At 59.1% G+C, this 15,063-nt stretch overlaps 1 protein-coding gene across 1 annotated transcript; it reads left to right on the forward strand.

Moving 5' to 3' along the window:
• On the forward strand, positions 1 to 14,870 carry erh (ERH mRNA splicing and mitosis factor). Its single transcript, XM_043680726.2, has 4 exons — positions 1 to 134; positions 8,916 to 9,003; positions 10,332 to 10,452; positions 13,274 to 14,870. Exons 1-4 carry the CDS (start codon positions 132 to 134, stop codon positions 13,374 to 13,376), a joined length of 315 nt encoding a protein of 104 aa, XP_043536661.1. The 5' UTR covers positions 1 to 131; the 3' UTR covers positions 13,377 to 14,870.
• Positions 14,871 to 15,063: the final 193 nt, after the last annotated feature.

Below are 15,063 nucleotides of genomic sequence, written 5' to 3' on the forward strand. Positions count from 1 at the left end.
GCCCGGCGTCGCGGCGCTTCCGGGTCGAAGGTCGTGGCTTCCGGCGTCCATTTCTTTCATCCCGTCTCCCTCTGAGAGTCTCGTGAGGCTGAAGATAAAAAGCGGCGGAAAAAAAATATAAAATTAAAGAAATGGTGAGAGACTGAAACTTGGGGTTTTATTTTGGGGGGAAACCCGCCCCCGCGGGACGGGGCTCGGAGCCTTGAGACCCCCGGGATCGGGGGAGGGGGAGGGGGAGGGGGAAATGTCCTGCCTCACCTCCCCCCCCCTCCCCTCCCCTCCCCCCTCCCCCCCTCCCCCCCTCCCATCCCCCCTCCCCCCCCCCATCCCCCCTCCCATCCCCCCTCCCATCCCCCCCCCCTCCCCCCCTCTCCCCCCCCCTCCCCCCCCCCCCCTCCCCCCCCCACCCCCCCCCTCCCCCCCTCCCCCCCTCCCATCCCCCCTCCCTCCCATCCCCCCTCCCATCCCCCCTCCCATCCCCCCTCCCCCCCTCCCATTCCCCCTCCCCCCTCCCATCCCCCCTCCCCCCCTCCCATTCCCCCCTCCCCCCCTCCCATTCCCCCCTCCCCCCCTCCCATCCCCCCTCCCCCCCTCCCATCCCCCCTCCCCCCCTCCCATCCACCCTCCCATCCCCCCTCCCCCCCTCCCCCCCCCTCCCATCCCCCCTCCCCCCTTCCCCCTTCCCCCCCCTCCCCCCTTCCCCCCCCCCCTCCCCCCTTCCCCCTTCCCCCCCCTCCCCCCTTCCCCCCCCCCCTCCCCCCCCTCCCCCCTTCCCCCCCCTCCCCCCTTCCCCCCCCTCCCCCCTTCCCCCCCCTCCCCCCTTCCCCCCCCTCCCCCCTTCCCCCCCCTCCCCCCTTCCCCCCCCCTCCCCCCTTCCCCCCCCTCCCCCCTCTCCCCCCCTCCCCCCTCTCCCCCCCTCCCCCCTTCCCCCCCCTCCCCCCCCTCCCCCCCTCCCCCCCTCCCCCCTTCCCCCCCTTCCCCCCCCTCCCCCCCTCCCCCCCTCCCCCCTTCCCCCCCTTCCCCCCTTCCCCCCCTTCCCCCCTTCCCCCCTTCCCCACGTCCCCCGCGTCCCCCCTTCCCCCCGTCCCCCCTTCCCCCCTTCTCCCCCCCTCCCCCCTTCCCCCCCTCCCCCCTTCCCCCCCCTCCCCCCCTCCCCCCTTCCCCCCCCTCCCCCCTTCCCCCCCCTCCCCCCTTCCCCCCCCTCCCCCCCTCCCCCCTTCCCCCCCTTCCCCCCTTCCCCCCCTCCCCCCCTTCCCCCCCTTCCCCCCCTTCCCCCCCTTCCCCCCCTTCCCCCCCTCCCCCCTCTTCCCCCCCTCCCCCCTTCCCCCCCTTCCCCCCCTTCCCCCCCTCCCCCTTCCCCCCCTTCCCCCCCTTCCCCCCCTCCCCCTTCCCCCCCTTCCCCCCCTTCCCCCCCTTTCCCCCCTTCCCCCCTTTCCCCCTTCCCCCCTTCCCCCCTTCCCCCTTCCCCCCTTCCCCCCTCCCCCCTTCCCCCTTCCCCCCTTCCCCCCTTCCCCCCTCCCCCTTCCCCCCCCTTCCCCCCTCCCCCTTCCCCCCCCTTCCCCCCCCTTCCCCCCCCTCCCCCCCTTCCCCCCCTCCCCCCCTTCCCCCCCTCCCCTTCCCCCCCCTCCCCCTTCCCCCCCCCCCCTTCCCCCCACCTTCCCCCCCCTTCCCCCCCCTTCCCCCCCTCCCCTTCCCCCCCCTCCCCCTTCCCCCCCCCCCCTTCCCCCCACCTTCCCCCCCCTTCCCCCCCCTTCCCCCCCCTTCCCCCCCCCTCCCCTTCCCCCCCTCCCCTTCCCCCCCCTCCCCTTCCCCACCCCCCCTCCCCTTCCCCCCCCCTCCCCTTCCCCCCCCCCCCTCCCCTTCCCCCCCCCTCCCCTTCCCCCCCCTCCCCTTCCCCCCCCCTCCCCTTCCCCCCCCCCTCCCCTTCCCCCCCCTCCCCTTCCCCCCCCCTCCCCTTCCCCCCCCTCCCCTTCCCCCCCCTCTTCCCCCCCCCTCCCCTTCCCCCCCCTCCCCTTCCCCCCCCCTCCCCTTCCCCCCCCCCTCCCCTTCCCCCCGCCCTCCCCTTCCCCCCCCTCCCCTTCCCCCCCCCTCCCCTTCCCCCCCCTCCCCTTCCCCCCCTTCCCTTTCCCCCTCTTCCCCTTCCCCCTCTTCCCCCCTCTTCCCCTACCCCCCTCTTCCCCCCCCTCCCCTTCCCCCCCTCCTCCCCTCCCTCCCCCCCCTTCCCCCCCTCCTCCCCTCCCTCCCCCCCCTTCCCCCCCTCCTCCCCCCCCTTCCCCCCCTCCTCCCCTCCCTCCCCCCCCCTTCCCCCCCTCCTCCCCTCCCTCCCCCCCCTTCCCCCCCTCCTCCCCTTCCCCCCCTCCCCTTCCCCCCCCTCCCCCCCTCCCCTTCCCCCCCCTCCCCTTCCCCCCCTCCCCTTCCCCCCTTCCCCCCCTCCCCTTCCCCCCTCCCCTTCCCCCCCCCTCCCCTTCCCCCCCCCCTCCCCTTCCCCCCCCCCTCCCCTTCCCCCCCCCTCCCCTTCCCCCCCCCCTCCCCTTCCCCCCCCTCCCCTTCCCCCCCCTCCCCTTCCCCCCCTCCCCTTCCCCCCCCCTCCCCTCCCCCCCCCCTCCCCTTCCCCCCCCTCCCCTTCCCCCCCCTCCCCTTCCCCCCCCTCCCCTTCCCCCCCCCCTTCCCCTTCCCCCCCCCTTCCCCTCCCCCTCCCCCCCCCCTCCCCTTCCCCCCCTTCCCCCCCTCCCCTTCCCCCCCCTCCCCTTCCCCCCCCCTCCCCTTCCCCCCCCCTCCCCTTCCCCCCCCTCCCCTCCCCCCCCTCCCCTCCCCCCCCCTCTCCTCCCCCCCCCTCCCCTCCCCCCCCCTCCCCTTCCCCCCCCTCCCCTTCCCCCCCCTTCCTTCCCCCCCCTTCCTTCCCCCCCCTTCCTTCCCCCCCCTTCCTTCCCCCCCCCCCCCTTCCTTCCCCCCCCCCCTTCCTTCCCCCCCCTCCCCCTTCCTTCCCCCCCCTCCCCCTTCCTTCCCCCCCTCCCCCTTCCTTCCCCCCCTCCCCCTTCCTTCCCCCCCTCCCCCTTCCTTCCCCCCCTCCCCCTTCCTTCCCCCCCCTCCCCCTTCCTTCCCCCCCCTCCCCCTTCCTTCCCCCCCCTCCCCCTTCCTTCTCCCCCCTCCCCCTTCCTTCCCCCCCCTCCCCCTTCCTTCCCCCCCCTCCCCCTTCCTTCCCCCCCCTCCCCCTTCCTTCCCCCTCTCCCCCTTCCTTCCCCCCCTCCCCCTTCCTTCCCCCCCTCCCCCTTCCTTCCCCCCCTCCCCCTTCCTTCCCCCCCCTCCCCCTTCCTTCCCCCCCCTCCCCCTTCCTTCCCCCCCCTCCCCCTTCCTTCCCCCACCTCCCCCTTCCTTCCCCCACCTCCCCCTTCCTTCCCCCACCTCCCCCTTCCTTCCCCCACCTCCCCCTTCCTTCCCCCACCTCCCCCTTCCTTCCCCCACCTCCCCCTTCCTTCCCCCACCTCCCCCCCCCCTCCCCCCCCCCTCTCTCCCCGTCCGCGCCCCCCCCTCTCTCCCCCGTCCTCGCGCCCCCCCCTCTCTCCCCCCGTCCTCGCGCCCCCCCCTCTCTCCCCCCGTCCTCGCGCCCCCCCTCTCTCCCCCCGTCCTCGCGCCCCCCCCTCTCTCCCCCGTCCTCGCGCCCCCCCCTCTCTCCCCCCGTCCTCGCGCCCCCCCCTCTCTCCCCCCGTCCTCGCGCCCCCCCCTCTCTCCCCCCGTCCTCGCGCCCCCCCCTCTCTCCCCCCGTCCTCGCGCCCCCCCCTCTCTCCCCCCGTCCTCGCGCCCCCCCCTCTCTCCCCCCGTCCTCGCGCCCCCCCCTCTCTCCCCCCGTCCTCGCGCCCCCCCCTCTCTCCCCCCGTCCTCGCGCCCCCCCCTCTCTCCCCCCGTCCTCGCGCCCCCCCCTCTCTCCCCCCGTCCTCGCGCCCCCCCCTCTCTCCCCCCGTCCTCGCGCCCCCCCCCTCTCCCCCCGTCCTCGCGCCCCCCCCTCTCTCCCCCCGTCCTCGCGCCCCCCCCTCTCTCCCCCCGTCCTCGCGCCCCCCCCTCTCTCCCCCCGTCCTCGCGCCCCCCCCTCTCTCCCCCCGTCCTCGCGCCCCCCCCTCTCTCCCCCCGTCCTCGCGCCCCCCCCTCTCTCCCCCCGTCCTCGCGCCCCCCCCTCTCTCCCCCCGTCCTCGCGCCCCCCCCTCTCTCCCCCCGTCCTCGCGCCCCCCCCTCTCTCCCCCCGTCCTCGCGCCCCCCCCTCTCTCCCCCCGTCCTCGCGCCCCCCCCTCTCTCCCCCCGTCCTCGCGCCCCCCCCTCTCTCCCCCCGTCCTCGCGCCCCCCCCTCTCTCCCCCCGTCCTCGCGCCCCCCCCTCTCTCCCCCCGTCCTCGCGCCCCCCCCTCTCTCCCCCCGTCCTCGCGCCCCCCCCTCTCTCCCCCCGTCCTCGCGCCCCCCCCCTCTCTCCCCCCGTCCTCGCGCCCCCCCCTCTCTCCCCCCGTCCTCGCGCCCCCCCCCTCTCTCCCCCCGTCCTCGCGCCCCCCCCCTCTCTCCCCCCGTCCTCGCGCCCCCCCCTCTCTCCCCCCGTCCTCGCGCCCCCCCCTCTCTCCCCCCGTCCTCGCGCCCCCCCCTCTCTCCCCCCGTCCTCGCGCCCCCCCCCTCTCTCCCCCCGTCCTCGCGCCCCCCCCCTCTCTCCCCCCGTCCTCGCGCCCCCCCCTCTCTCCCCCCGTCCTCGCGCCCCCCCCTCTCTCCCCCCGTCCTCGCGCCCCCCCCTCTCTCCCCCCGTCCTCGCGCCCCCCCCTCTCTCCCCCCGTCCTCGCGCCCCCCCCTCTCTCCCCCCGTCCTCGCGCCCCCCCCTCTCTCCCCCCGTCCTCGCGCCCCCCCCTCTCTCCCCCCGTCCTCGCGCCCCCCCCTCTCTCCCCCCGTCCTCGCGCCCCCCCCTCTCTCCCCCCGTCCTCGCGCCCCCCCCTCTCTCCCCCCGTCCTCGCGCCCCCCCCCTCTCTCCCCCGTCCTCGCGCCCCCCCCCTCTCTCCCCCGTCCTCGCGCCCCCCCCCTCTCTCTCCCCCGTCCTCGCGCCCCCCCCCTCTCTCCCCCCGTCCTCGCGCCCCCCCCCTCTCTCCCCCGTCCTCGCACCCCCCCCCTCCCACTTCCCGTCCCCCCCGTCCCCCCCGTCCCCCCGTCCCCCCCTTCCCCCCGCGTCCCCCCTCCCCCCCCGCGTCCCTTCCCCCCCTCCCCCCTTCCCCCCCTCCCCCCTTCCCCCCTCCCCCCCTCCCCCCTCCCCCCCTCCCCCCCTCCCCCCCTTCCCCCCTTCCCCCCCTTCCCCCCCTTCCCCCCCTTCCCCCCCTTCCCCCCCTTCCCCCCCTTCCTCCCCCCCTCCCCCCCTTCCCCCCCCCCCCTTCCCCCCTCCCCCCTTCCCCCCCCCTTCCCCCCCCCTTCCCCCCCCCTTCCCCCCCCCTTCCCCCCCCCTTCCCCCCCCCCCCCCCTTCCCCCCGTCCTCGCGCCCCCCCCTCTCTCCCCCCGTCCTCGCGCCCCCCCCTCTCTCCCCCGTCCTCGCGCCCCCCCCTCTCTCCCCCGTCCTCGCGCCCCCCCCTCTCTCCCCCGTCCTCGCACCCCCCCCCTCCCACTTCCCGTCCCCCCCGTCCCCCCCGTCCCCCCGTCCCCCCCTTCCCCCCCTTCCCCCCGCGTCCCCCCTCCCCCCCCGCGTCCCTTCCCCCCCTCCCCCCCTCCCCCCTTCCCCCCCTCCCCCCCTCCCCCCCTCCCCCCCTTCCCCCTTCCCCCCTTCCCCCCCCTTCCCCCCCCTTCGCCCCCTTCGCCCCCTTCGCCCCCTTCGCCCCCTTCGCCCCCTTCGCCCCCTTCCCCCCCTTCCTCCCCCTCCCCCCTCCCCCCCTTCCCCCCTCCCCCCTTCCCCCCCCTTCCCCCCCCCCCTTCCCCCCCCTTCCCCCCCCCCTTCCCCCCCCTTCCCCCCCTTCCCCCCCTTCCCCCCCCCCTCCCCCCCCCCTTCCCCCCGTCCTCGCCCCCCCCCCCTCGCTCTCCCCCCCCGCCCCGTCCTCGCGCCCCCCCTCGCTCTCCCCCCCCCCGCCCCGTCCTCGCGCCCGCCCCCTCTCCCCCGTCCTCGCCTCCCCCGTCCTCGCGCCCCCCCCCTCCCCCGTCCTCGCGCCCCCCCCCTCCCCCGTCCTCGCGCCCCCCCCCTCCCCCGTCCTCGCGCCCCCCCCCTCCCCCGTCCTCGCGCCCCCCCCCCCGTCCTCGCGCCCCCCCCTCCCCCGTCCTCGCGCCCCCCCCTCCCCCGTTCTCGCGCCCCCCCCCTCCCCCGTCCTCGCGCCCCCCCCTCCCCCGTCCTCGCGCCCCCCCCTCCCCCGTCCTCGCGCCCCCCCCTCCCCCGTCCTCGCGCCCCCTCCGCCGTCCTTGCGCCCCCCCCTCTCCCCCGTCCTCGACCCCCCCCTCCTCCCCCGTCCTCTCGCCCACCCCCCCCCCCATCCTGTGAGTAGTTCAGGCCCTTCTTCTTTTGCCCCCACCACTCTCATTCCCTCCCCGCAAGAAAAAAGCCTTTCTCCCCTCCCCCGTGCTGCTGTTTCGAAACAAATTCCTCAGGGAGAGGGATCAAAACCTTTTCCTCCCTCCTCAACTCCCACCAAAGGAAAAGCAAAGCCAACCCCCTCCCTGCTTCCACCACCACTAACAACATCCATTCTCCTGCGGTGCCTGGATTGGAGAGGGTGGTTGTCTTAATCTTTGCCTTTCCTTCTCTTTCTCCACCACTCTGTGCAAAAGCACAGTACATCAGGCTGCATCCGAGGAGTGTAGTTAGTTCACCCTTCATCCATGGCAGATAAAGATCAAAGTCTGAGAAAATTGTCCATTTTTGCAGCAAAATTGATCCGAATTCCCAACACCCCGTGCACCCAATAAAGAAACTGTTGGAGTGCCCCAGACTCCAAAACAGTCAGAATCTACACCGCCCACCTCCCGCCCACAAAATAAACAGTTGCAGTTCACCAGATTTCTCTCTTAGTCTGTCAAAGCCTCAATCTTTTTTTAAAAATGTGGTTTTTCAATGCCTTTGTGGTTTCAGCTTCCCCTTTCTCCAGCCGTCTGCAGCGCACAGTCCTCTGCACTCCTTCTGTGTTGGTCTCTTAAGTATCGCCAAGTTCTGATGAAGGCTCAGTGGCCCTAAAACATTAACTCTTTTATTTTTCTCTCCACAGATGCTGCCAGACCTTCTGAGTTTCTCCAGCAGTTTCTATTTTTGCTCCTGATTTTAGTTGCTCTGCACATAGGCCAGAACTTCCAGCTGCCTGGGCTCCAAGTTCAGAAATTCTGTCCCTGAAAGTCTCCGTTCTCTCTCTTCTCAAACACACTCCTTAAAAAATTGCCTGTGTTACCCTGCTTTTAGTCACCTGATCTAACAGCTTTGTGTGTCTGTTTCATAATTGCACACATGAAGCAGTTCTGTTAAATTTAAAGTACGATGTTAATGCAGGTTGTTGCGAATTAACTAATGGTGAGGCGGACTCCCCGAGCTAATCAATGAAGTAGCCAAACCTCAGATAGAAACCCAGAGTAATAATGACTTCACTTGCAGTGACAATAGACAATAGGTGCAGGAATAGGCCATTCAGCCCTTCGAGCCTGCACCGCCATTCAATATAATCATGGCTGATCATTCCTAATCAGTATCCTGTTCCTGCCTTATCTCCATAACCCTTGATTCTACTATCCTTGAGAGCTCTATCCAACTTCTTCTTAAATGAATCCAGAGACTGGGCCTCCACTGCCCTCTGGGGCAGAGCATTCCACACAGCCACCACTCTCTGGGTGAAGAAGTTTCTCCTGAGCTCTGTCCTAAATGGTCTACCCCGTATTTTTAAGCTGTGTCCTCTGGTTCGGCACTCACCCATCAGTGGAAATATGTTTCCTACTGCCAGTGTGTCCAATCCTTTCATAATCTTATACGTCTCAATCAGATTCCCTCTCAATCTTCGAAACTCAAGGGTATACAAGCCCAGTCGCTTCAGTCTTTCAGTGTAAGGTAATCCTGCCATTCCAGGAATTGACCTCATGAACCTACGCTGCACTCCCTCAATAGCCAGAATGTCTTTCCTCAAATTTGGAGACCAGAACTGCACAGTACTCCAGGTGTGGTCTCACCAGGGCCCTGTACAGCTGCAGAAGCACCTCTTTGCTTCTATACTCAATTCCTTTTGTTATGAAGGCCAGCATGCTATTAGCCTTCTTCACTACCTGCTGTACCTGCATGCTTGCCTTCATTGACTGGTGTACAAGAACACCCAGATCTCTCTGTACTGCCCCTTTACCTAAATTGATTCCATTTAGGTAGTAATCTGCCTTCCTGTTCTTGCTACCAAAGTGGATAACCATACATTTATCCACATTAAACTGCATCTGCCATGCATCTGCCCACTCACCTAACTTGTCCAGGTCACCCTGTAATCTCCTAACATCCTCATCACTTTTCACCCTGCCACCCAGCTTAGTATCATCAGCAAATTTGCTAATGTTATTGCTGATACTATCTTCTATATCATTAACATATATTGTAAAAAGCTGTGGTCCCAGCACGGATCCCTGCGGTACCCCACTGGTCACTGCCTGCCATTCCGAAATGGAGCCGTTTATCACTACCCTTTGTTTCCTATTGAACCAGTTTTAACCTATTGACATTGAACCAATTTTAAAAACATAGTATTGTGAAGAAGTGTACTTGCTCAAATTGTTGAGAGAATGTGGAAAAATTGCCGTGGGAAGGTGTCTGAAACGCTGAGGGAATTTGAGTTTCAAAGGAATGCAGCAAAGGATGGAATTTGGGATTGGTGCATTCTGTTTGCCAAAGATTGAGCAGTCTCTCACAAAATTTCCTGCTTTTTCTAAGCTTTTAATTCGTCTTGCTTTCCTATTTACTCTGTTCTAGTCACACACAATTCTCCTTGTACAACCTACTAAACGGCCAGAGGGAAGGACCTACGCAGATTATGAATCTGTCAATGAATGTATGGAAGGTATGACTCGCTGATCAATCTTAATGTAGTGCACACGTGTTAAAACACTGAAATTAAAAGCTGTGAACTGATGAGTGGATGTCTCCCATTTTCCAATCACAAAAGGGACATTAGGGTTGAGTTTTTTTGTTTGCTGCCTCACAAAAACTGTTTGGCCACCTTGGACATTTTGTTTACACAGCCTGTTCTGCATTTGCAATTTATAATCGAGCTTTTCTCTCTGGGCAGCTCTCACTGTAGTTTACATTTCAATAGGCCCAATACTTAATTTGTGCGTCAGCAGGTTGGACCACAGACTGACCTATAGAATCTCCTTTACTCAAACCCCTGTCCATAAAGATTCCAATGGGGCAGTTCTTGATCGAGCACCATACGACCCTGGCTTAGAAAATCAGGGTTAGGAGCAAGAAGACGCCATTCGGCCCCTCAAGCTTGCCCTGCTGTTTGATACAATTACAAATGATCTCATCTCAGCCTCAACTCCACTTTCCTGCCTGCTCCCCATAACCCTTTAACCCATTACTAATTTTAAAAGTTGTCCATCTCCATAACTTTGTGTCCAGCCATTCACCACACTTTAGGGGAGTGAATTCCACAGATTCACATTTCTTGAGAGAAGTAATTCCTCCACATCTCTCTCAAAAATCTGCTGTCCCTTATCCTAAAACTGACCTCTCACCCTAGATTGCTCCCATGAGAAAACATCCTCTCTACAACAGTTTCTTGTTTTCTCTCTTCCTGCCCCAGGGTTGCTCAGACCATTCCGACTCCTCGAATGTGATCAGTTTATATTGCAGTTGGACACAAGCAACTATTTGTTTCTTGTGCCGCAGTTATCAGCCACTCTGTTTATTTTCTTGTGGCCTCCCCTCTGTTTCCCCCTTCATTTTTCCTTTTCAGAAAGCTAACAAATGTATTGTGGTGGATCTGCTAATTCTGACACACTGTGAAGTTCTGGGAGCAGCGGGGAGGGTGAACGCAGAGTTCCTTTTGAGAATGGGAGAAAGTGAGGACTGCAGAAGCTGGAGATCAGAGCTTAAAAATGTATTGCTGGAAAAACGCAGAAGGTCAAGCAGCATCCAAGGAACAGGAGATTCCTGAAGAAGGGATCTTCAGGAGGCAGCATCAAAGGAGCAGGAGAATCGACGTTTTGGGCATAAGCCCTTCTTCAGGAATCTCCTGTTCCTTGGATGCTGCTTGACCTGCTGCGCTTTTCCAGCCACACATTTTTAAGCTTCCTTTTGAGAATATTCAGTTCCGCACAAGATTTCAGACTGAAGTTAAAATATATTGTGACTTAGGCAGAGCTTTTATTTATCTCTTCTCAGGTGTCTGCAAAATGTTTGAAGAACATTTAAAGCGAATGAACCCAAACAGTCCGTCTATCACGTATGACATTAGCCAGCTCTTTGACTTCATTGATGACCTTGCTGACCTCAGCTGCCTCGTGTAAGTGCAGTCACTGTTACTACACCTGACAGCAATATCTTAACCAAAAATCTATCAATCTCTCTAATTTTGAAATTTTTACTTGACTCTACTTTAACCTGAGCAGACTTTTGCGGGGGGGGCAAGATTTCCATTACTGTTTGTGAAAAGTTATTCCTGACATCATCTCTGAATATTCCAGCTCTACATTGTGCATGTCTGCCAGAGTTAACAGTAGCCTATGGAATTTAAAATCAATTAATACATCTGGAATATAAAGCTAATTCCAGCACTTTAAATTAGCTGTGCAATTAGACTCACCCTGAAATATCATTATGCACAAAGAATAATGGCTTTATTGTTGCAGCAAATATTTTTATTTTAGTTTAAAATGATAGAAATTATTTTCTAGTAAACCAGCATTTTAATTGTGAATGACAGAATGGCATGGTGGCTCAGTGGTTAGCACTACTGCCTCACACCACCAGGGACCCAGGTTCAATTCCACCTTTGGGTGACTGTGTGGAGTGTGCAAGTTCTCCCCATGTCTGTGTGGGTTTCCTCAGAGAATGCTAGTTTCCTACCACAGTCCGAAGATAGGCAGGTTATGTGGATTAGCCATGGGAAATGCAGAGTCACAGGAATAGAGTGGAGTTGTGGGTCTGGGTGAGATGGTCTTCGGAGGGTTGGTGTGGACTCGATGGACTGAATAACCTGCTTCCATACAGTAGGGAGTTCTATAAATCTATGGAACTACTTCAAATGTCATGCCACATTTCAGCGTAGTAATGAAATGACAGTGCAGTGGTCATTGTCAAGTAGTAGAGACTACATTGCTGGCAAAGCATAGCAGGTCAGGCAGCATCAGAGGAGCAGGAAAATCGACATTTTGGGTTGGAGCCCTTCATCAGGAATGAGACTGCGGGCCTTGGGGGTGAAGAGATAAATGGGAGGAAGGTGGGGCCTGGGAGGAGGTAGCTGAGAGTGCATTAGATGGATGGAGATGGGGTTAAAGGTGATAGTTCAGGAAGGAGGATGGAGCGGATAGGTGGGAAGGACGATTGGCAGGTAGGACAGGTCATGAGGGTGGTGCTGAGCTGTAAGGTTGGAACCAGGGTAAGGTGGGTGGAAGGGGAAATGAGGAAACTGGTGAAGTCCACATTGATGCTCTGGGGTTGAAGGGTCCCGAAACGGAAGGCGTTCTTCCTCCAAGCGTCAGGTGGTGAGGGAGTGGCGATCGAGCAGGCCCACGACCTCCATGTGGCTAAACATTTCAGCTTCCCCCTCCCGCTCTGCCGAGGACATACAGGTGACCCTTCAACCCTAGGGCATCAATGTGGACTTCACCAGTTTCCTCATTTCCCCTCCCCCCCCACCTTACCCGGGTTCCAATCTTCCAGCTCAGCACTGCCCTCATGACCGGTCCTGCCTGCCAATCTTCCTTCCCACCTATCCGTTCCACCCTCCTCTCCGACCTATCACCTTTACCCCACCTCTATCCATCGATTGCACTCTCAGCTACCTTCTCTCCAGCCCCACCCCCCTCCCATTTATCTCTCCATCTCTGAGGCTCCCAGCTTATGCCCGAAACGTTGATTTTCCTGCTCCCCGGATGCTGCCTGACCTGCTGTGCTTTTCCAGCAACGTACTCTCAACTATGCTCTCCAGCATCTGCAGACCTCACTGTCCCCTCATTTGACTAGTAATCTCCCTAAATTCCCTCTAACTATTCTCTCTACAGTGAAGATTTCCAAGATCTGTACTCAGCATCAGCTTCCTGAAAGTGGAGGCCAGTGTGCTGGCCAAAGCTGAGTGGCTGCACAGCTACACCGTTTAGAGGGAATTCTGCTAGGAATCCAAAGGCCCTTAGACGTGAATTTAAAAACAGTTGTTTATGGAATTTAAAATCAATTAATAAATCTGCAATATAAAGCTAGTCTCAATACCATAGGTTGTTGCAAAAACCCATCTGGTTTACTAATGTCTTTTAGCAAAGGAATGTTTTTATTCTCTCATGAGGCATGGACATCATTGGCTCTGTCCAGTATTTATTACCTGTCCCTAGTTTCCCCCTTGAGAAGGTGGGGGGGAGCTGCTTTCTTGAACTGCTGCTCTCCATGTGCTGTGTGTTGACCCACAGTGCCCTGATGGAATTCCAGGATTCTGACCCTTTGACACTGAAGGAACAGTGATGTATTTCCAAGTCAGGATGATGAGTGGCTTGGAGGGGAATTTGCAGGGGGGTGGGGGTGTCCCTGTGTATCTGTTACCCTTGTCCTTTTAGATGGAAGTGGTTGAGAATTTGGAAGGTGCAAAGGATCTTTTGTGGATTTCTGCATTTATCTTGCAAATAGTATGCAGGTCATCTGCCATCCTTACCTGGTCTGGCCTACAATGTGTGACTCAATAATCTGGTTGACTCTTTTAATTATCGTCTGAAATACCGTCACATAGCTCAAGGGCAATTAGAGATAGATAATAATAGCTTTATCAGTGATGCCCAAAAACTCTAAGAAGAAATAAGGGAAAAATAACCTGTGCATGAACAAGGAGCAAAAATGCTTTTTAAAAATTTATTTGGGATGTGGGTGTCACTAGTTAGACCTGAAATTTTATTGCCCAACCCTAATCGTTCAGAGGGCAGTTTAAAGTCAATTACATTGCTGTGGGTTTTGAGTCACATGGAGGCCAAACTAGGTGAGGAATAGCAGTGGTTGCAAATTACTGCCCCCTTTCAAATGGGAACCACTGACTGTGGAGAAACATTGGAGCCATCTGGTTTTATATGGTGCAGGAGTCTGGCTGGTATTAAATGATTAGACAATCTTATTTGTTTCTCCAGATATCGAGCAGACACACAGACTTACCAACCTTACAACAAGGACTGGCTCAAGGAGAAGATCTACATCCTGCTTCGCCGACAAGCCCAGCAGGCAGGAAAGTAACTGCTGGTCTGGCTCAGCGGCTCAGTGCTCTACAAGGAGAATGATTGATTGCACCAATTTTCTTTTTTAGCTCACAGATGTCCCTCTTCAGGTCTTTGGAGCACCTGAGTGTGCTGCTTGTAGATCTCAATATTTTTGTAGAAATAATTTGATTTGCCCCTACCCCATTAGAAAGCTTGCTCCTTTTTATCAAATCATGCATTGGTGTTTTAAAACAAGCCACATTGGATGGAATGTAAGGACCAGCCTTGCCCTTACAGCCATCTTTCATTCAGACACTGATTGGGAACAAACCTGACTGCTTTTGTCATTCATGGATGAACTCTTAACATAATACTGTCACTAGGCTCCTGATCAGACCTAACTTTGTCTTAGAAGAGAGTGGTTTTGCCAACTGTCTGCAACCTGTCCAGTTTATAGAGCAGTGAGGACCGAACAGACTGTCTCAGAAGAAAAGCTCTTTTGGGTTAAACATTTTTTCTAGAAAGTTAATCTTCTTGTCTGATGTGTTGTTTCTGCAGAGTTGTTTCTGTAGGACCAAAGTTCTGGTTACCCAGTAGTTTGGTTTTTTTGCTTCAGGTTATGGTTTTTGCAGATTAAATTTTTGTTTTAATATGAAAATTTCTTCGTTTATATATTCATTTACATACTTGCTGTTTGAATGAAACATTGACTGTGCCTGCATCAATTGGCTGCTCCCTCAGAGAGAACCATCCTTGATGCATTGTTTCAGGGGTTAGAAAAAGTTATACTTCCAAATACGTTGTTTGCATGCTTAAGCCAGTCAACCTGTTAAATGCATTTGGTATTCATTGGAGGGAAAATCTGGTTGAGTTGGTTTTAGGGTGCAAAGACTGCTTTACATTATAAATGGTTATCACTGGAGTAAGGAAATTAAGGAAATCTATGAGTGATAGAGCATTATAAAAAGTAAATCTGGCTGCTGCCTTTTAGGAGATGGTGCTGACTGAAATTCAGGAAAATCCCCAGTATCATATTTGAGAATGTTCTGGTTTTAGACTTACACACATTCACATCTGTGGTTGGCTTCAGACATCGGGTCAGGGAGGGTTCACAATCGTTTATCACCTGCTTGCAGTCATTGCCAGGAGTCACAATGGAATAAACTGCATGCTGTAAACTCTTCCCAGCAAATCTGAAATGGTGTTGAGCTTTGTTACTTCCACAGTAACATTTAGTTATCATTTAGTCCTGCTCAAATTAGCAAGATTACCATTTTGGAGGTATACAAGTGTGGTAGCAAACGCTTGGGAATGTGGAACTTTAATCAATAATTTCAAACAACAAACCCTTTATCCCGTCAGTCAATATGTAACAGCCTCTTACTTCCTTTCACCTGCAATCTCAACATTATAATGTATAATATCTCTGACTGTATTTTCTGGTTTTAGACCTGGCTAATTGTGTTTGTAGAGGTCAAGATATTTATGATCGTTAAGGAGGTTTTTAAAAAAAAGAACATGATGCATCTTTCACTTTCCCGAAATGTTTGTTCCTGCTGCTTATGCACAAGCCAAAAAAAACTCAACAGTCAACATTGCATTTATTGAAACAATCCTGCATATTTGTAAAGCAAGTTAACTCCACAGGACCTTGTGTTTACAGCATTGGTGGGTTTTCACTTAATTCTTTAACAGATTCTATTCTGCACAAAGTTCCCAATCAA

This window comes from Chiloscyllium plagiosum, unplaced genomic scaffold, assembly GCF_037043375.1.
Source record: "Chiloscyllium plagiosum isolate Xiang-an unplaced genomic scaffold, Cpla_swu_hap1 HiC_scaffold_47, whole genome shotgun sequence".
In the NCBI taxonomy this organism is placed as follows: Eukaryota; Metazoa; Chordata; class Chondrichthyes; order Orectolobiformes; family Hemiscylliidae; genus Chiloscyllium; species Chiloscyllium plagiosum.